This window comes from Miscanthus floridulus, chromosome 4 (genome assembly GCF_019320115.1).
Source record: "Miscanthus floridulus cultivar M001 chromosome 4, ASM1932011v1, whole genome shotgun sequence".
Classification (NCBI taxonomy): Eukaryota; Viridiplantae; Streptophyta; class Magnoliopsida; order Poales; family Poaceae; genus Miscanthus; species Miscanthus floridulus.
The window spans coordinates 93,826,480-93,846,586 of NC_089583.1; the positions used below are offsets into that span (position 1 = coordinate 93,826,480).

At 45.8% G+C, this 20,107-nt stretch overlaps 2 protein-coding genes across 2 annotated transcripts; one reads left to right on the forward strand and one right to left on the reverse strand.

Moving 5' to 3' along the window:
* Positions 1–8,660: 8,660 nt before the first annotated feature.
* On the reverse strand, positions 8,661–10,566 carry LOC136550035 (BAG family molecular chaperone regulator 2-like). The gene is given in 5 exon segments (XM_066541468.1): positions 8,661–9,235; positions 9,333–9,479; positions 9,580–9,836; positions 9,927–10,098; positions 10,100–10,566. Coding segments are annotated over 5 exon segments (1,017 nt in total). The 5' UTR covers positions 10,196–10,566; the 3' UTR covers positions 8,661–8,890.
* Positions 10,567–16,467: 5,901 nt separating this feature from the next.
* On the forward strand, positions 16,468–19,809 carry LOC136550036 (uncharacterized). The gene is made up of 9 exons (XM_066541469.1): positions 16,468–16,662; positions 16,746–16,936; positions 17,029–17,095; positions 17,624–17,676; positions 18,017–18,071; positions 18,162–18,236; positions 19,141–19,258; positions 19,371–19,417; positions 19,510–19,809. The coding sequence occupies exons 1-9, from the start codon at positions 16,540–16,542 to the stop codon at positions 19,609–19,611; spliced, it is 831 nt and encodes a 276-aa protein (XP_066397566.1). The 5' UTR covers positions 16,468–16,539; the 3' UTR covers positions 19,612–19,809.
* Positions 19,810–20,107: the final 298 nt, after the last annotated feature.

Sequence of the window (20,107 nt, forward strand, 5' to 3'; positions counted from 1 at the left end):
GAATTGTAAAATCTCTTCCTCCATAAGTTTCTGGCTGCCATTTACATGCTCATTATCATCTGTTATAGTTGATGTAATATCTGAACTTGTTGGTTCTGTTGCTATGATTCTCAAGTCATTTTCTCCCATTGTTGGTTGATCATCTTGATTTTCATGCTGCACCTGTAAATATATTAGCAGCAGTCTTAGTTTTTGAGTAATATCATTTATAATATAAATATTTTTTAGTGTGGACTGAAATAGTTAAAGAGATCATTTTTTATGTGCCTCATCAATGTCCGTGTTATTAAATACATCAATTTGCCAATGGTATTGTTGAATTTTAGATCTATCATCATTAGCTATGCTTGTCGTTGCTCCATCATCATCAGCGATGATTGCCATTTCTTCATTCTATTTTTGCAAAGATAAGTTTTACTTTGATGCCAGTACATATTTGTATTGCTTATAAATGTAATCCAACTGGCTCAGCTGTTTATATCTACCTCATATGACAACCTTGACTCTGATATGGACCAGTCAGTTTGTGGTCCAAAGATTCTATCCAGATCTTCAAGGCTCATATTCTATTTTATTTATTTGATAGTAAGAATAGTTATCATTTATAATATAACACAACTAGTTTGACAAGCATATATAATATAGTTTTACTTCATTCCTGTCATTTCCAAGTATCATCTTTGTTAATGATCCTTTCATCTCTTCATGTTGCTGCATAGTTTATAATGAAATATTGAAATTATAGTCCTGTTATGCTGAATTTATATTGCACATATGTGTGTAATTTGCATATGTCTAAATTGTAATTTTTGTATACTGGTATTATAAATTTTACCTGCGTATTCTTGTCAGTATGATTATCCTCCTAAGAGTTCATGATTTGTTTTAGCATAAGTTCAGTGTAGCCTCCATACATTGAAATATATTTTAGTAGAAAAACAACATTCGTATCTTGGCATTTTTGAATCTAAGCAATGATTTTGCTCACCTTTTTGTATGTGAAGGTATTTAAAAGGTCACTGGAATAATTTGTGCCTACAAATATTTGATAAGGAGCTGACTGCACTTCCTTAATTGCTTCTTGTGAGTGAATTGATGTTGAATAATTATCACATCTACTTGTTGTGACATACATATTATTCTGCTTCATAAAAAAAGCAAGCAGCTGAGTACTTATATAGCTTTTTATCAGGATTCTTCTTTTTTCATTGCAAAATTGAATTGTGTTTCTTACCTCAAGTAGTTGATCAAACTCGATTGGTGCTTGTATTAGTTGCATAAGGGAAGCAATTAAAACCTACAAGAAAATAAAGAAGACATTAGTTCTTATTTATTTATTATTTGTGTCAACTGTTTTGAATTAGGAGTAATTTTACATCATTATTGCTTTCTTCTTGGCGAATCATTTTCTCATAATTCAGAATCTGATATTGTGCCTAACATTTCCTGTTGCCTTGTTCTTCTTTCTAGATTCATGTTCCGTTATAATATCCAGATTTATATTTTGACAGTTAGAAGGTTTCTCATCATTACATATTCTATGCATCTAACACACACAAGGAGGTTAGATTCAAATGATTGGTGTACTAACCTTGACTGTTGAGGTTTATGGTTCTTCTTCGATCTAATTTATGCCCCTTTGCCCTGCTTTACATGAGCAGAGCACGGCCTTTTCTCCATGCATTGAACCTAATATTGTGCAAAAGCTAGCATTAGGTGTTTAAATTTGTTCTGATTACAAAAGCCACGTAGCAGTATTTCTGGTTGTATTTGTAAAATCTTGCTAAAACTGCTAATTGAATTGATAGTCCTAGTGGTATGAATACTTGCATGAGCTGGTCTTTTAAATTATATACATGTATAGAATAATTGCATTAATAGAAAATACTAGTTGCACTATTTTGAAATCTGCAATTTTATCTTTCAGATTTTGTAATTCTTTTATAAGAGGAATATAAGAATTGCAGAACATTTATGTGTGCTGTGGCTACAAAAGTACTTATAGAAATTGGCCAAAAAAATGTGTTTTTCTGTTCGTGTGTGTGATTCTGCTAGCTACATGATCCTCTTATCTCACATAATATATAGGCGGAATTCCTTGTGTGCCATTAAAAAGATCGCAATGTCATGTGTGTCCCTAGAAAAGTTCAGCGGTCTTCAGCATCGCTGCTCTAACTTTTTTGTGCCCTCCATGCCACTGTCATCAGTTTGGGCTCTAACGCCGTCAAACTTCAGGTGTGAAAAGTAAAAAATACTCTTAAGTCTAAATGTGTCATTAATTTTTTTTATCATCTTAACGACTTCAAATGAAAAAACTCAAAACTAGAAAATTGTAGATCTCGTCGAGATCTATAATCTCCATATAAAAATATATTCATTTAATTTCGCAAAAAAATCTAATTTCATATGGTTAATATATCTTAGAAAGATCATATCTTTTTTTGTAAAATTAAATGAAAATAATTTTTATATGAAAATTATAGATCTCGGTGAGATCTACAACTTTCTAGTTTTGAGTTTTTTCATTTGAAGTCGTTAAGATGCTAAAAAAATACTAATGACATATTTAGACTTAAGGGTAATTTCAACTTTTCACACCTGCAGTTTGACGACGTTAGAGCCCAAACTGACGGCAGTGGCATGGAGGGCATAAAAAAATTAGAGCAGTGGCGCTGAAGGCCGCTGAACTTTTTCAGGGACATACAGGGCATTGCGATCTTTTTTAATAACACACAAGGAATTCTCTCTAATATATACCGGATCTACTCCTTGTTCATAGTGAGGAACCATAGAACCAAGGCCAGGCCCTGTTGCTGGATGAAGTACAAGGTGTAGGCTATTATTTTGCTCTCTAATGACAACATATTCTATGGATGTAACAATTACATGCAGATTGGATTGATAAGATTTGTGTGCTAACTATGGTTGTTGAGGTTTGTGCTTTCTCTTCGATCTGATATGTGCTCTTTTTCTCTATTCTGCGTGATTTCTCCAGTTTTCTCCTGCTCTGCGTGAGTAGAGTAGCGTCTTTTCTTACGCAGAGCAGATCTGATCTCTACGTAGATCCTTCCTTCTGTTTTCTTTGCTTCTTTCCCAAGTATACCTGTTATATTCCTATGAAATTCTTGTTTGTTGGGCTTATGAGCTGCTACATGTTTAGTGGGCCTCTCTCTTTCATTTTAGTTATTGGGCTTTTTAATTGTACAGAACTTACATCTAACAATAGCAACAGATCTGGTGTGTGTGTGGGTCTTTTTTGTTTGATGAATTTTGTGTGCTAGCTTCTCCTAGAATACATGTTTTTTTTCTGTTGTAATTTGTGTGTTTTAGACAGCCAATAACCATGTGCTAGCTTCTCCTAAAACACACGATTTTTTCTCCATTCCAAATTGTATGTTTTACGGCCAGCAAACTATTATGCGTTAGTTTTTACTAAAACACACAATTATACACCAGACAAACTCTTCCGATAACTACTCCTACGTACGTACTTGAGCAAGACGCTTCGAGAGACCGTGGTGCATCGCAGCGTGCAGCTAACGCAGGCACGCAGCAGGTCCCAGACTCTGCAAAGCTGTACCATGCGCTGCTCGTGACTCCTGACGGTCGTCATTCCCACAAAATTCCATCCCATGATGCCCTGGACGACACAACGCAACGCAGGTCTCACTTGCTCGATCGGCCGAGCTCCATGCCTCGGCATCGCATATACAGTTGATGCCATGGACGACACAACGCAACGCAGGTCTCACTTGCTCGATCGGCCGAGCTCCATGCCTCGGCATCGCATATACAGTTGGTATTTGGTTTCTCCTTCTAAATTTTACTCGTTGTCCTATCAGATATTTAGACACATGTATTTAATATTAAATATAGACTAATTACGAAACTAATTACACATCTTACAACTAATTTACGTGACGAATCTTTTAAGCCTAATTAGTCCATGATTTAATAATGTAAACATGTGCTAATGATGGATTAATTAGGCTTAATAAATTCATCTCGTAGAGTACTGACGGATTCTGTAATTTGTTTTTTTATTAGTATCCGAACACCTCATACGACATTCTCACGTCCTTCTATTTTTTTAGTTATTCACTGGAGCAATTATACATTGAAGTCAATCTGAGGCCAGTGTTCGGATCTCTTATGATATAAGGATTAGGTGCCTAACGGACATTGGTTATTCTAAAAAATTATTTCCTGACATAACAATAAAATCTTTTTTTTATGTTTTAATTTAAGAAGCTACTGTATTTTTTCTGGTATAAGCCCCTTATCTACATCTACTTTCCTTGAGTGAGCAGTAATATAGATTTTTTGATTCGATTCTAAATTCCAAGATAACTCATTAGAATTATTAATAAGACCGTCCTGATATATTAGGTAGGAATATTTAGATTGTCGACTTTTATGTATTTTATTACTTTTGTTCGATAGCCTATCCCTATTGTTTATCCTTATGAAATATGATATAAAATTGAAGGTAGAAGAAAGGGATATAATGAAATTCTTGATTTGATCTTCAACCAAACCACTCTTTTTATGAAAATGGAGAGTGGTCTTATTCAAATTCAAAGCGCTTCATAATCTTCAACCAGTTCTGTGCTTCAATATAATTTCCTAGAGTAAGCGCTATAGCTTGTTTCCAATACTCAGCAGCTTGATCAAACCAAGCTTCCGCAATTTTCGAATCGCCCTATAGAATGGTCCTGTTCTCCTCGGTTGGAATAGGCAGTTCCTTTCCCTAGAACCATACTTGAGAGTTTCCTACCTCATACGGCTCATAAATTGCTATCTTAATTTCCCCTATATTAACTGAATTCGATTTCTCAAAAATCAATCCAATTTCTTCTTGGGTTAAGCAGAAGAAGTTAATTACCTAAGTTTCAAACCCTAATTTTGATCAATAATCAGTTTGATCTTTTCTCCCACCTTAAGAAGAATGAAGCATAGATAGACCTATATCCTTCCCTTCGTTCGAATTTTCTGAAAGGTAACTATCTCAGTTTCGTTTCTTTCATATATGAAATTTCTATAGAATCCTGGAAAAAGACCTTTTTCCATAAGAAAGAAAAAAGAACTTACTATCTTTGGGATCTAATACTACATCGTTGCTTAATCCCTTAGTGGATCGGCTTTATTACATAAGCGGATTACTAAATTTTGTCCCAGTATCGTGGTATAATGAAGCAGTTTTTTTTAGTTGTATCGACCCAGTCGCTCACTAATTGATCTTTACGATGTTTTCTCTACCAATTTCAGCTTTATCCATAGAATAGTAGTATAGGCTCTACTTTGTTTCTATTTTGATTCTCGTGAAGTGTCCTTCCTTCCTACAGCTGATAGGGTAAAATCGTTGTTTTGACGATCCCTATGTAGAAAGCCCTCTTTTCTAGTATTCACTAGAAAATTTCCTCCTTTCTTTTTTTTCTTTCTATAGTGGAGATAGTCGCACGTAATGACAGATCACGATCATATTATTAAAAGCTTGGGGTAAGTAGGGGTTTCGTTCTAGCGTCCGGAAATAATATTCCAAAGCCTTTGTATGCTCTCCATTGCTTGTGTGTATAAGGCCTATGTTATATAGTATATAACTTCGATCATAAGGATCAATTTCTAGTCGCGTAGCTTCATACTAATTCTGCAAAGCTTCTGCATAATTTCCTTCAGATTGAGCCAACATCCATTACGTCCATTCATTCTATTAAAAAAATCTTTGTTCCAAAACCGTACATGAGGTTTTCATCTCATACGGCTTCTCCCTTCTATACTCTCATACGACTTCTCCCTTCTATACATAGTACTAAGCGAAAAATCTATAGAATAAAAATAGAATTAGTCCCATCTCATTATGAACTAGTATTTTTCCAAGAAATCTCTAGCCAACCTTTCCCAAGAGGTTTTTCTTAACACCAATGAATTATATTAATGCTAGAGGAAAACGATAGCTCCAATAATTTCTTTGTTCTCAACGCCTCCTATTTAGAGGAATTAGCCACTTCAACGACCTTTGATGGTTATAAGGGTGTCCAAAGTACAAACCTGATGGTTGTTTGTTATCCCAACCATTCTTCCCAACCCTGATACCAATCAGGAAAGGGCTAATTTCTCACAACGTTTCTCTTGTTGATTCCTATTTCGTGGTGTAGTGCTTTTCTCCTCTATGCTGCCTATTGATACTAGTAGAGTCAGATTGGCCTGTAATACAGAACCTATCCTGTAGGTGTAACCTTTTGCTCAATACTTAAATCTATAATTGAAGCATCTGAGGCCACATCAATCGAGGATACACGACAGAAGGAATTGTTAGTTCACCTCACCTTCCCCAAGCGCATGTTTCCTTTACTAATTTTGTTCTCTCTATACGAACCCTCTCTTTCTCGTAAGAATGACACCTCATAAATTTTAGTCATCGGATACATACACCCCTGTGTCGGCGTCGTCTGCTGATCGCATGATATACACAGGTAGTCAGGTACCGAACGCACCTAACAGAAGCTGCCTCTAACTACAGCAGCCCTGGCAATAATTCGCAAGGAGGCGTCACGTGGCGTGTTTCCCGGCTACCGCAGCCAGCACGGAGAGAAGAAGCGCCCGTCGCCCCACCCCCACCCCCACCCCCACCCCTGCCGGCCGTCATCGCAACGACAAGCAGTCGCCTCTCCCGTTCCAGCTGTGCACGTACAATTGCGGGCTTGCGCGGCCACAGGCCCACAGCGGCCGCGCCGCCCGAGTGGAACCGCAACCACAACTACTAGAGCCATTTTCCCCTCCAAACGCACACAGACTGACAGACACGGGCGCTGTCCAGTCCTGTCCTGTCCTCTCGGATCCCTCATCAGCTAGCCAAGCATAGCACTTCCGCGCAAACCGCTCCTACTGCTAGACACTGCAGACACGCACACAACTGCTCCTAACCAACCCAACCAACCCAACCCAACTGTCTCCACGCAAGGTACAGGTACTATACGAAAGTAGCAGCTGCGACGGCAGCCATCAAGGCGGTAGCGCCTACGTATTTATGGGTCAGTCGGTGTGTCCATGCATATGGGATGATGGTAAAAGGTTGCTCTGGTTGTTGTAGGTGTAGGGACTAGGGCAGGGAGTTGGTGTATGCATGTGCGCAAGCGCGGCCACTTTTGGTTGCTGGTGAACTGTTGCCTGTTGCTCATGTGGGAGAGCACCGCCCCGAGCAGGCGAGCACGCACGCACGCAACGCAGGGCATCCGGCGGCATTACCCTGGTCGATTCCAAACCTGACCACCCGGTCAGGCATCGATGGGCGTGCGCCGTGCGCGGTGCGTTCGTTGCGTTGCGCCTTGACCTGCCGCTGCCGGTGGCCCTGTTTTTCTCGCGCTTCACCGGCCGGGCGGTGGAGAAGGTGCCGAAAGCAGTTCCAGGCCGTGATCCCATTCCCAGGCGTGGCCATTCCCATCCCATGAAGGAACACCGAACACGGTCACATGACGCCAAACTCTGCTTTGCATGCAACAGCGCCGGACACGCGCTGGTCCAAGCCGCTGCATATAAAAACTGAGAGAAGCCTATGCATGGGGCCATGGGCGGGCGGCCTGAAGCTTCCAAAAGTCCGCTTCGACCTCATCATTGCCAACTCATCGACGTTCCCCTCTCTTTCCGTGCCCACGGAACAGGGGCACCCCCACATCCCTTCGTCTGATCGGCTCTCTCAGTCTCTCTAGAACACGGACACTCTCTAGTAAATAAGTAAATCTCTATAGGACAGTAGAGAAGGATATGATCTCGCTCGCACCCAAATCAACGAACGGCAGATGATCGATGAGCTTTCTTTGCTGCCCTGCCGGCCACTTGCATCATAACGGCTTCTAGCTTAGCTAGCTGCAGGTGATAATCAGGTCAGCTGGCAATTGGCATTTGTTTTCGCACGGGCACGGGCACCGATTGTGCTTCTTGTGGGCCTTCAACGTGCACGTGGTCTTCTCTTCTCCGGACTCCAGAGTTTACCATTGGGAATAGAAACAAACCGATTGATCAGCTGTGACTTGCATCTAGTACAGATCTACTACTAGGAGTATATATAGGCAGTCCTGGTCTAAGTGCCTTCTACTGTCAGACATCTTGAGAAATGCGAGCTGCGAGGCCTCGCTGGCCGGCCGGCGCCCGGCGGCCCCGCGCCTCGCCTGGACTCAACTGAGAGCTGATCGTCTCGCCTGGCAGGCACGCGGGATGGCCAACAATAGTTGTGCCCGGCGCCCACAAAACACAAGCCCAATCATTCAATCAATGATGCGCCTGCACAGCAAATCTCACTCGCCCCCTTCCACACACTCTGATTCAGGGTAGTCCTAGTCCTACACAAACACAAGCATTGCACTGGACTGGAAATCAAGCATCATCGTAACCATACACGACCAAATATACATGCTATTTATATGTGTATATATTTTCATGAAAAATTTCTTCATCGTCATCAGAAGAAGACCACCACTTATTTGCTGTGACTGAACAACATGCAAGGATGGATCCTCATGACATGAGGAGGAGCTGTGAACTGACGGACTTTGACTCACTCACTGAACACACTCACCGCACCGGGGTCGGTCTCTGTTCTTTTTGTAGATATAAGTCCTGTTGGCTTCGCTGAAAAAATAAACCGTAATACTATTTTCGGCTGATTGGTTGTGAGAGAAAAACACTGATCCGAAGTATGGATGAGAAGTCAACAGGGCCATATAGTAGATATACAAATCGAAAGGAAATGGAAGAAAAGAAGAGAGAAAGAAATGGAAAGAATCCACATAAAAAAAACAATGGCACTAATGATGGGAGCAGAGAAGAAGATCCATGGACAAGGGAGGTAGCGTCTGATTCTGATCGATCAACCGGCACGCACCGAGGGAGGGCTTCAGAAGATCTCCCAGTCGAACCGCGGGATCGGGGAGGCGCCGGCCGGCGAGGTGGTGGTCGCGGCCGCCATGGTGGTGGTCACGGCGCCCGAGGACGTGGACGGCACCGACGACAGCAGGTCGAACGACTCCCAGCTCTGCGTGGGCGGCACCGCGGCGCCGCCGGGCGCCGGGGAGGGCTGCTGGAAGTTCCGCCGCTGCGACACGGGCGGCGGGCGCGGCGGGAGGTGCGGCGCGCGGGGCTTGGCATGGCCGTTCATGTTGCCGTTCGCCTTGGGCGCAGCCGCCGCGTTCTTCGCGCGGATGGCGTCCAGCGTCTCCACGTACTTCTGCACCCGCTTCTCCTGCACAATCATCGGTTGGGCGGCGGATTGAGATCTCGGCGCGGGCGAATTCGTCCAAGAAGCGGCAAGAAATTTAGCCTACAGCGTACCAACTGACCTGCATTCGTTGCTGCACCTTGACCTCGCCCTCGGCGGCGATGGAGTCCAGCTTGACCAGCTCGTTCATGAGCGCCTCGGTGAGGGTGACCACGTCGGCGTCCACCACCTTGCCGCCCTTGCTGACGATGGTCTCCAGCGCCGACACCTGCACCGAATTGAGTAGCGCGTTGAACAGCCAAATTCAACATTCGAGAGGTCACCGTGAGCTAGAAGAACTAGTTGTAGGTTGCTCGATCGATTCTTACCTTGGTGGCGAGCTTGTCGACGTCGAGGCTGATGCGGGAGACGGACTTGGCGTCTCGCTCCGCCTTGTCGGTGCGCCGCTGCTCGAGGAGGCGCTTGGCCTGCGCGGCGGGGTCCTCAAGCAGCACCATCTTGGAGCGGTCCTTGACGCCGGCCATGTCCAGGAACGCCTTGGAGTCCCGCTCCTTGTCCTTGTACACGAGCTTCTGGTCCTCGGGGTGCAGCCCCGTCCGCGCCGACAGCAACTTCTTCAGCTCACCTGCAGGAGAGCATCGCCGGCCATCTCGATCAGAAAAGCAGCTCGTAGCTAGCTAGGATCGCCAGGCGCGGTGCACTCTACGGGGATTACCGAAGGAGGCCTGCGAGTTGATGTAGATCTCGTGGTAGACGCCGTTGAACTTGACCTTGACGCGGATGGTGGGGACGGGCGCCCCGGTGGGGGCGTCCGCGTCGGGGCTCCGCTTCTGCACCAGCATCCCGCCGGGCCGCACCTCCCACTCGTCCTCTTTCACCGCCGCCTGCCGCCGCCGCCGCCGAAGCCGGAGCCGGAGGAGGAGGAGGAGGTGAGCTCTCCCTCATCGCGTTGACGAATGTACCTTTGGGCCTGGCGCGCATCATCTTCTCATGGTACGTGCACGCACCCCCCGCGCGCGCGAAGCGAGAGAGAGGGACAGAGATAATCAAATCAACCGCTCCTCCTGCACTCACGCCAGCAACAGCAACCAAGAACGGGCAAGCAGAGTCAGCTCTGCTCTGCTCGGCTGTCCCCGAAACGATCTGTGGCCCCTGGCGCGAGCAGGGGCGGATTAGGCGGCGCCGGATCTGGGGAAGACGGGTGCGCACGGTTTGCAGCTGCAGCTAGCGCAGGTGCCTCCTCTCGGGTCTCGGCCCTCAATTGGGGAAACCAGGAGCAGGGCCGGGGCAGCAGGCAGAGAGGTAGGTGGGGGGTTAGGAGCTGAGCCTGAGCTGAGCCAGCCGGGGTGGGGGTGGGGGGGAGAGACCGAGACAGAGAGACAGAGAGGGAGACGACGAAAGAGGAGGGATGGAAAACAACAGCGCGTACAACTCAGGGACAGGGCAGCAGCGGAATATTTATACCGATAAAAAAACGCGGCATGCGAGCGGGTGGCGCCACGCGATCACGGCACAGGAAACCACGCATGCCGCCGCCGCCGCCCGCCGCCGAGCCGGAGCAAAAGGTTTTTTCGTTTTCTTGCCCAGTTCCGGTCCGGTTCGTTTCTTGGCGTGCGGTTTTGACCGTGGCAGGCAGAAGGAGGTGAGAGCGGGTGGGGTGGGTACTCCTGGAGTGCTGGTGCTGGGCAGGCAGGCGGGCATGCTTGCTTGGGAGGACGGCTACGACCTTGCCCACTTGCCGGTGCCGGTGCCGGCGGGCGGGGGCCTTAGCCGCCAAGCCGAATCTGTTCGGTTCGTTTCGCTGAAAAAACAAGTTAAAACACTGTTTTCGGCTGATTTGTTGTTCGCTTCACTAGAAAAATCAGCTGAAACACTGTTCCGACTGATTTATTGTGAGAAAAAAATATTGTTCCGATCAAAAAGATAAGCCGAAAAGTACGAATTACAACCGGGGCCTATGGCACGTCTGCAACAAAAGCTAGAGCCGTTGGGCAATGGGCATCGACCGTCTCGCTTTCTTCCGTGCCCAGTGCTGTGGCGGTGCTTTCACTCGGCAAGCAAAAAGGCACGTCTGCAACAAAAGCTAGAGCTGCTGTTGATGGTGGTACTGGCTGGTACTGGTGCCTTCACCTCCAAGTGTCCGTGCCGGGTTCGGATCGGATCCGATCGGTGGGAGTGATAATTGGAAGGAAGCGCGCGATCGACAGCAAGTCAGCGACCTCAGCAGCAGGCATCATGCGTGTCAGCAAGAAGAATCACCGGGGGAATTTCGTGACAGTCACCAAAAGATACAGTACTAGTAGTACGTATTGATCCTTTGCCAGAGGATTTCGTTCGGGCCCGGTTCGGTTTACCCCATATTTGATTTGTTTGGCTTTTTTTTAGTTAGAACAATATTTTTCTCTCACAACAATTCAGTTGGAACAGTGTTTTTCAACTAATTTCAATCAAATTTCGTACTAGCGAACGGGCCCCTAGTTGTCGTATCGTATGATGGAAAAGCGGTAGTTTCGCTGTACTGTGAGTGGCCCCCATTTTGTATCTCGGTGACAAATTATTAAACGAGGCTGGTGGGTAGCTAGCTTAGCTAGCTGTATGATGGCTTACGATGATGAGAGGTCAGGTATGCGGGCGATGCCCGTATATGGCAACAGGCCTAGTTCCCAAATCAGTCGAAGCGGCGCGACGGGGCTGCCGAGACCGTGCATTCCAGTTGCTTCCTCCGTTCCTCGTCATGCCGCTTCCGGCGTCCGCGTAAAAGCTCTTAATCGATTATTTCACGGATACAGCTGGAGCATGCTTGTCAAGTCGAGTAAAAGGTGATCAAGGATTATTTATCGACACAAGCATATTATGTATGTATACGTAGAAACATTTGTCACCGGTGATTCGTGAAGGATGAAATGACCCCAAAAGGAGCTGGGCCCACGCCACTTGGGCCAACCAGTCCCGCAAAAAGAAAGCAAGCCGAACAGCCGAGCCCACCCATCGGTGGCACGAGGAGCCGCACCGACAGCGGGTCCACGCGGCGGGCAGGCGAACCCCCACGTCGGCACCCCGTGGCCCGCCCCGCCTCCGGCTCCGGCGACGTGATCGGAAAGCGACCGTATAACCTACGGGCGGGCCGGGCCCGGGCACCGGTGAGTGACCCCTGACCCGGCACCCACCCACCACCCACGCCCGCGTCCGAATCCGACCGACGCCTACGACGAAGCGAGCCGCGAGGAAATTCCTTCCTCATCTGCCCACGGCTGCAACAGCAAACGGTAGCATAGCATGAGCTCCCCTCGCTTTTGCCCGCAGAGTTCTGGCCAGTAAAAAAACTGGACTCGTTTTTGGATGCGCAGCACCTGCGCACGTGCGGTTTGTCCCTGAATTCTTAACTGCAGCAGCAGCATGGCAGCTGCGAGTAGTGTCGGCGCTGGGTTTGCCATGCCAGCGGGGATGTTGACTCGCCTCATCATGACAGCCACCGCGTCCGGCCAATGCGGCAGCCTACTCGATCGGCGGCCATGCAAGTTGCTGATGCTAGATGCTTATAGTGCACTAACCAGCTTCGGATACCCTCCTCTCCTGACAAGGAACTAAGTTCCTCTTCGCTTCGCTGAAAAGCTATGGCTAAAAGTATTATTTGTTGATTTGTTGCGTGAGAAAAATACTGTTCGTTCGCTGAAATAGTAGTGACTCATGTCAGAGGCGAGTAGGGCCGATTCCTCCGCCGGTCCCTTTCCTTTCCGAGATCGACGATGATGGCAGCGCATTTCGCACAGCAAGTTGACACTTGACAGACGGCATGGGCTATTTACTTACTGACCTGGCTGGCGTTGAGGTTGCAGCGATCACACATGGCGTGCTCGGCGTCTATGGCGCGTCCTGCGCGACCTCCCGGGCCGGCTTCAGTGGCATCGCCAGCCGGCCGCGCCACTGCTCTGCACTTCTGCAGGCGTCGGAGCATCCTTTAGCCTCGTGTCATCGCTCGTGGTCTCCAATCTCCGTCACATCCCAGTCGCCATGTCACTCGCGCCCGGTTCTGTCTATGTGCAGACAAAATCAATCTGCATCCGTCTGCGGCTACTAGCGATCTGTACGCACTACACTAGCGTACGTACAGCAGACTCAGGACGGGGCTAATAAAACGAATAGTGTCAAAAGGAAAGCTAGCCAGCACAGCAGCCACACGTACGAATGGCATTCATCAATCATCACGGTTTCATTCCATGATTAGTGTCAGTACGCGCTGGATGCTGCAGTCGTGGTGCACATAAATTCGACGCAACTCGCTCTCTGTTTTCTGATCTAACAAACTGCTACTGGTACTCTCCTCTGCGCTTTTACCGGGTCAGCTAACAACTTGTCCGATCGAGATCTACAGATGCACAATCCACATTTCAGTGATCCAGCTTCTGCTCGCTGACCATACATACTCAAGATCGAAACATCACCCACGGCCACAAAGCTATCTCAAAGTCGATGCCTGCAAAAGCTACAAAAGTACAAGAACTGGCCATGAAGCAAGAATATCTCTCGTAGGCTTTTTTAGGAGCAATCATATTATCATAATGCTGAGCTTCTTTAGTCTTTATTACCCAACAATAATACGTTTTCCATCTTCTTTTTCCCTGCCATAATGTGGTGCCTGACGCTGCCGGCCTTTGCTTTTGATTTTGGGATACATACCACCTCACCTATCATCGCCCCACAATGTATTTCGCAAACTGCACTTTGCGAGCGTGGAGGACCGATCGATGCCGATTGAGATGTGCGCATCTAGTATGTGCCAAAACATCATCAGATTCTTCTGAAGCTTCGCCTCAGAAAAAGCGTCCCCCATCTGAAGGAGTGAGTGAAGATTAATATTATGATTCCGGGGCATCTAATCAGTGTCTCGTCCTTCTTAAATATCTCATTTTTAACGGCCCTCATGCTGCGCTGGGATCTGGCCATCTGGGAAGAATGGGATGGTGGTAGAGTAAGTAGCCGATTCACATGGGGGAGGAGAACTAGAATCTGAATGCGCTGTTGTGTTACGTTTGGTGTCGAAACCTAACCATGTCACTTGCAAGAAGTACGCCTGTACTGTTATTGTTCAGGTCATCAAGTGTAAACAGAAGTAGTTGTGTGGGTAGAAACCTGCTTTCCACTTTTTTATAGCCAACCAGTCAATCCTACAAACACAACTTCTTGAACTTTTTCTTCTGCGAACTATAAAATGGAATTAAAAAATGAAGCATTTTGCACTGTCGGTTGCATATCATAGCTTAAAAACTGACAACAATTCCGGACCCTTTTCCCCGTGTCCACTCTCTGAATTCAACATGTTCATAAACTCTCTTTGACATGTATTAATTTACAGAACATTATGGATTTGGTTTGTTTAGTGATCTGAGAGTTTGATTTAACAAAAAAAAAGGAAGGAAATTTGTTGGTCAGTTCTTCACAACAGATTGGCAATAATAAAGGAGTTAAACTAAACCACTTCCTGGCCACTTTATCAGGCTGTATCATCCAAGAAAGCGAGCAAATAGTATTGTACCTGCACATTTAAAGGATAAAAAGCGGCGACAAGAAATAAAAAGGAGTAGCCCCCATTCTTGCAAGAGGACATGAAAAAGATGCATGATCAATGTACTCTGCTCTGCTTTCACCACCACCACAGCTAACCTATGCCGTGTCCCTGTCGCTGTTCACTTGTTGGTAAGCAAAGCACATCCATAAAAGACTGTTAAGCAGGGCCAACGCCATACAGATCATAGCTGTCGACATTGAATTAGCAAATCAAGCTAGATCCCATCGCCATTAGCATTGATTTGGACATACATGTCGTTGTTCAGTGTGTGAGTGTCACAGCTCATTCACTCGTTTCCCATTATTTCCCACTACTAGGCAAGGCTCAGGCATCGGCAGAACATGATAAGATCTTCAGTTCGGTATCGAGGTTTCGTCGGAGGAACGATCTTTCCCGTAGTTCTCATGCCTGATGTACACCTTGCACCAGTGCATGGTCTGCACGGAATGGAGAAAAAAGTGAAGCGAGCTGTGTGTGTTGCAACTTGCCAACTTGCAAGCAATGCTTCTGGAGTTCTGGTGGTATGTGACCATGAGAACATCATCCAGCAGCACTGCAGCAGGGGTCCAATTCCAAAGCATCATTTTCTGTCGAGGAAGTATGAAGCCTGCAAACCCTTTGGATGAGAGCACAGACTGACGGTTGAATAGTCCCTTTACTTTTCCTTTCGGGAACCGCCTCGGTGTCAACGTGTGTGAACTTGTGGGTTCCATCTCTTCGAAATACCATTGGTCCCTCTCGAAAAAGAAAAGAAAAGAAAAGAAATACGATCTGCTTCGAACATGAGTTTTGTGCAGGAAGCTTTGCTTGCCGTCGACAATTGTGTTACTTCTAGCCTACGGTTTTCAGATCGTAGAAGAAACCATGTGACATCTTAACAGCAAGCTCTGTGCCGTACCAAAGCTCGGTTGGACTTGGAGTGCACAGTTTGCTCGCATCCACCACCACTGCAACGTGCTGTAAGGCATTTGTACAGTTGGTGTAGGAGTAGGACGGTGTCTGAAAGGGACACATAATAATAAAGTCAAGTGAAATGCATCGATTAAGCGTCAACTATGACCTGTTCAAGGGCATGGCTGTGAGACCTCGCTAAATGAGCCAAGTTGGGGGCGGTCTGGTGGCTGGGCCGAATGGCCGAGTACTGCAGCTTCGGTTGCTGGTACTGTAGCAATAAAAAGGGTGCTGTGGCTGGGGGACTTCCCACGTGAGGAGGTGCCCTTAAAAGACCGAGCCTGGGAAGGAATTAACTCCGGTTCGAATATTTTGTGCGAAGCGAGGACGAAATCACAAAAAAATAATTAGCAGACCATTCAATATATAGAGTGGATCTTAGCCGTCTTCTCAAACTGGCGCGTAGCAGTTACCGTCGCCGATCGTCTTCGCCGGAAGCTAACAAAAGGTCTGGACTCTCATAAGCCTGTGGAAAGCAACGGCCTGCACTACAAGCAAGATACCAGGAAGAATATCGTTGCCGAAAAGATATAAGCGGACAGCGACTCCAGTGTGATTGCAGTAGACTTCACACACAGTGTTTGATAGGCAGACTGCAAACTGGGCCCGAAATTCAGATCACATCTGGGCCGATCATACTTGGGCCCTAGGGGCAGTTCTTGGGCTTTTATTTAGCAAGTGCTAGTAATCTGGGCCGAGCCTATTCATGCTCAAATGGTTCACTCTACACGAAGCGGACCGAATCTGATGTCCGTTCCGTCGTAACCCTGCGCGCACACGACGCTCGAAGCAAAGCCTCGCCGCCGCCGCCATGAGAGGCGACAACCGCCGCCGCACGGGAGCCTCCAGCTCGGCCTCCATTGCCTCGACGTCTACCATGCGCGACCTTCAAGAAGAATCCGCCAGCGCCTCCGACGAATCGGGCGACGACGAGGTGAGCTGGGGCTCCGCTCTACTCTTCTCCCGACCTCCTCGCACGAATCACGGAGCGCTCACCAGAGTTCGCTGGCGCCCCAGGAGGTCCCCTCGTCGTCGGTGTCGGAGAGCGACGGAGAGGATGCGGAGCGGGAGCGGGAGCTGGAGCGCGCGCTCGCGGACGTGCCCTTCGGAGAGCTGCAGCGCGTGAGGGCCGACGGGTCGCTGGCGCGGGCCACCTCTGCGGCCAAAGCAGCCGCGGAGAAGAAGGCTCGCAGGGCTAGCAAGAAGAGGTTCGGCGATGCCCCGCTGATGTTGCCTTTTCATGGGTTCTGCTGTTCCCGGTGGCTGTTGTTCCTGATGAGTTCGCGTGTGTTTTCGACAGGCCCATGGAGATAAGCACGAAAGTGCGGCCACCGAAATTGAGGGAGGTGATACAGATTCCCAAGAAGGTTAGTTGTGCTCCCCGATTTAGTTTGGTTTGTCATGTTGAGACTGTATTTTTATTTGATTAGGCTCTCTGCAGTGCGCATATGTTGTATGCTCTGCACTTCTGCTAAGTTGTGTTTTGCCAACTCATTGAATCCCTGTCATCCATCAAACTTATGCACGGATAACAGTGTGTTTTCAATCACCTATCTGGTTAGGCACGCCTTGCTGCTGCACCTTGGATGTTTCTGAATGTTGTTACATGTAAAATCCAGTTTGTTTTATCTTATTTATTCGTTAATGTCATTTAGTTATCTAGGATTGAGAAATGCATCTTAATGTTCAATTCATATATAAATGGTATCTGTTGTAATTGATATTCATATTTGTCATGAAACAGTGCAGTTTATACAATGAATTCCTCTACTTCCACTTAGTGTCCTTATCTTCATCTTAATTTCTTTCATGCAAATGACTCTGTCTTGAGAGGTTGTATTGTGCACGTTGTCTTCTAAATTCGCATCAATTTCTGAGATTGTTCTTTCCCATAGGTTGGAAGGGATCCAAGATTTGAGCCCGTGCATGGATCTGTTGACAAAGAAGGGTAAGAGTTGGATACACGTTGCATATGTAATTGTTCTTTTCTTTGGTGTCCACACACATTTAATTCATTTTTTTATATGTCAATTTCTGCTTTGATATTATATCTTGATATATCATTAGAGGTCCTCGATTGTGTTTTCAGTTAAATGCTCTAGGCAAGTATTTATTTGCTTCCTATTGAATGGGTGAATTCAGACCCCTGACCTATTTCACCCAGTTGATATTTTGATTCATTTTTCCTTCCCAAAGCATGATTCCTTGAGTGTTATTTGGTTGGTCACTCTAGTACTGGCTGTTAGCCTGATGAATTCTTGACATTTGTCGATTTGGTTGGCATGCAGGTTCAGGAAAAGATACAATTTCTTATTTGATGAAGACTTCCCTTCTGAAAAAGATGTGTGTTCAGCGTTCATTTTCAAATGTATTGATTAGAAGATGTTTCTGTTTGACGAAAATAATTCCATCCACATTTTCTTGTATATGCAGAGACTTCAAAAAATGATTAAGAAATCTAAGGACCCAAATGCCATTGAAGAAATGAAGAGTCGTGTCACATGGATTGTATGTAGTACTTCTTAACATGTTGTTTGTTGCAATGATTTTTTTTTGATAAATTGAATCCATATTGATGCTTATTTTGTGGTTATTAGTGAGTTAAACTTCCTGAATTCAAGGTAATACTGATCATTTACTGAGCAGAATTGGTTAACCTTTTGGTCCACTGGATCTCTGATATTTGACTAAAGTATGTTCACTTCAGCAGTCCAATCTCTGTCTCTGAGAGTACTATTCAGTAGGCAAAGGCAATATTAACCATACTGCATCACTAGAAACAGTATCCATCATCAGTGAAACTATTGACTATCTATACTATTCAGTAGGCCAAGGCAATGTTAGCCATACTGCATCACTAGAAAGAGTATCCATCATCAGTGAAACTATTGACTCTATATTTATCCACTAAAAATATATTGCGAATATAATCAGTTGTTGTTGCATCACAAACTAGACAACCGTCATGCAAGTTTTGATCTGAATGTAGTCAGGATAAGGTGATGTTAGTTATTACGCCTTGTCAGAAACAAGCTGCTACCATCCAAGAATTTCACCTCTGACTATGAAATACGAGGCATCTACAATTTGATTGTTGTATTCTTATATGGAGTTGGAAGGGCGGGCCTGGTGCAAGCGGTAGAGTCTTACCGCCTGTGACCGGAAGGTCCCGGGTTCGAGTCGCGGTCTCCTCGCATTGCACAGGTGAGGGTAAGGCTTGCCACTAACACTCTTCCCCAGACTCCGCACAGAGCGGTGCACTGGGTACGCCCTTTATTCTTATATGGAGTTGACAATGAAAAGACCTTTTTAAACTGATTACTTCCATTTAACTTGTCCTTGTTATGCTTTTGGGAGCAACATGATCTGTGGTGATTTGTTTAGTTGATTCCTGGAATGTACCTAACTACAGGATAAGCAGTTAAAGTCTCATCCTCAAAAGAACATTGAATCAGAAATCTTGCGTGAGCATATCAAGAAAGAGAGGGAAGCAGCAAAGTCCGGAAAACGGCCGTACTATCTGAAGAAATGTCAGTTCCTCAATCCCAGTGCCTCCTTCCTTTCCTCACTGTCTATATTCAACTCGAATGGTTACTGTCTGTTCCTCAATCTGATGATTACTTTGATTTTTTTCTTAACCAGCTGAACTTCGTGAAAGGAAGCTGATGAACAAGTACAATGAGCTCAAGGTAAAGTTTACCAGGTTCACCTGGAGGGTTTTTTTTTCAACACTGGGGTATTTTGTCTCAGTCCTTAAGTTTTTTATGTTCATTACTCACAGGAGGCAGGAAAGCTTGATGCCTTCATCGAGAGGCGGCGTAGGAAGAATGCTTCCAAAGATCATCGGTACATGCCATACCGACGGAATGGAGATGATGCATAATATGATATTTTCTTGATTGTTAAGGCGAAAGGATGATTTTAGGATGGTCTTTTCATGGTGGCTGGACACAGGACAGTTAGTGTCCTCTGTTACTTTGTTGCCCACATTCGTCAGCTCTGTCCACAATCTACATTGAGCTTAGTAACAAGATTTTGCTAAATTAAATTATGGATATATATTTTGTTTTGCACAACACTATCGTTTCAGCCTCTTTCTACCTTCCTGCAAACCAACCTAAAAACGTTAGTACTCAGTCCTGAATTGAGCAGTGTAGCAGCGGCAGAGCTACAGAAGCATGTTTGCATTTTGTGGCTTGTTCCAACTCTCATCCTCTGGTATCCTTTGGCAACAGCTCAAGCAAGAACATGACATGATCACTTAAGCGCAACCGACCAAAGAGCACAAAGCAACGCAAAGACCCTCGACTCCATGTGTTCTGTTCCTAACGAACGATACCAATATAGGTTACACATGACAAATCCTGTTAATTCGGAAG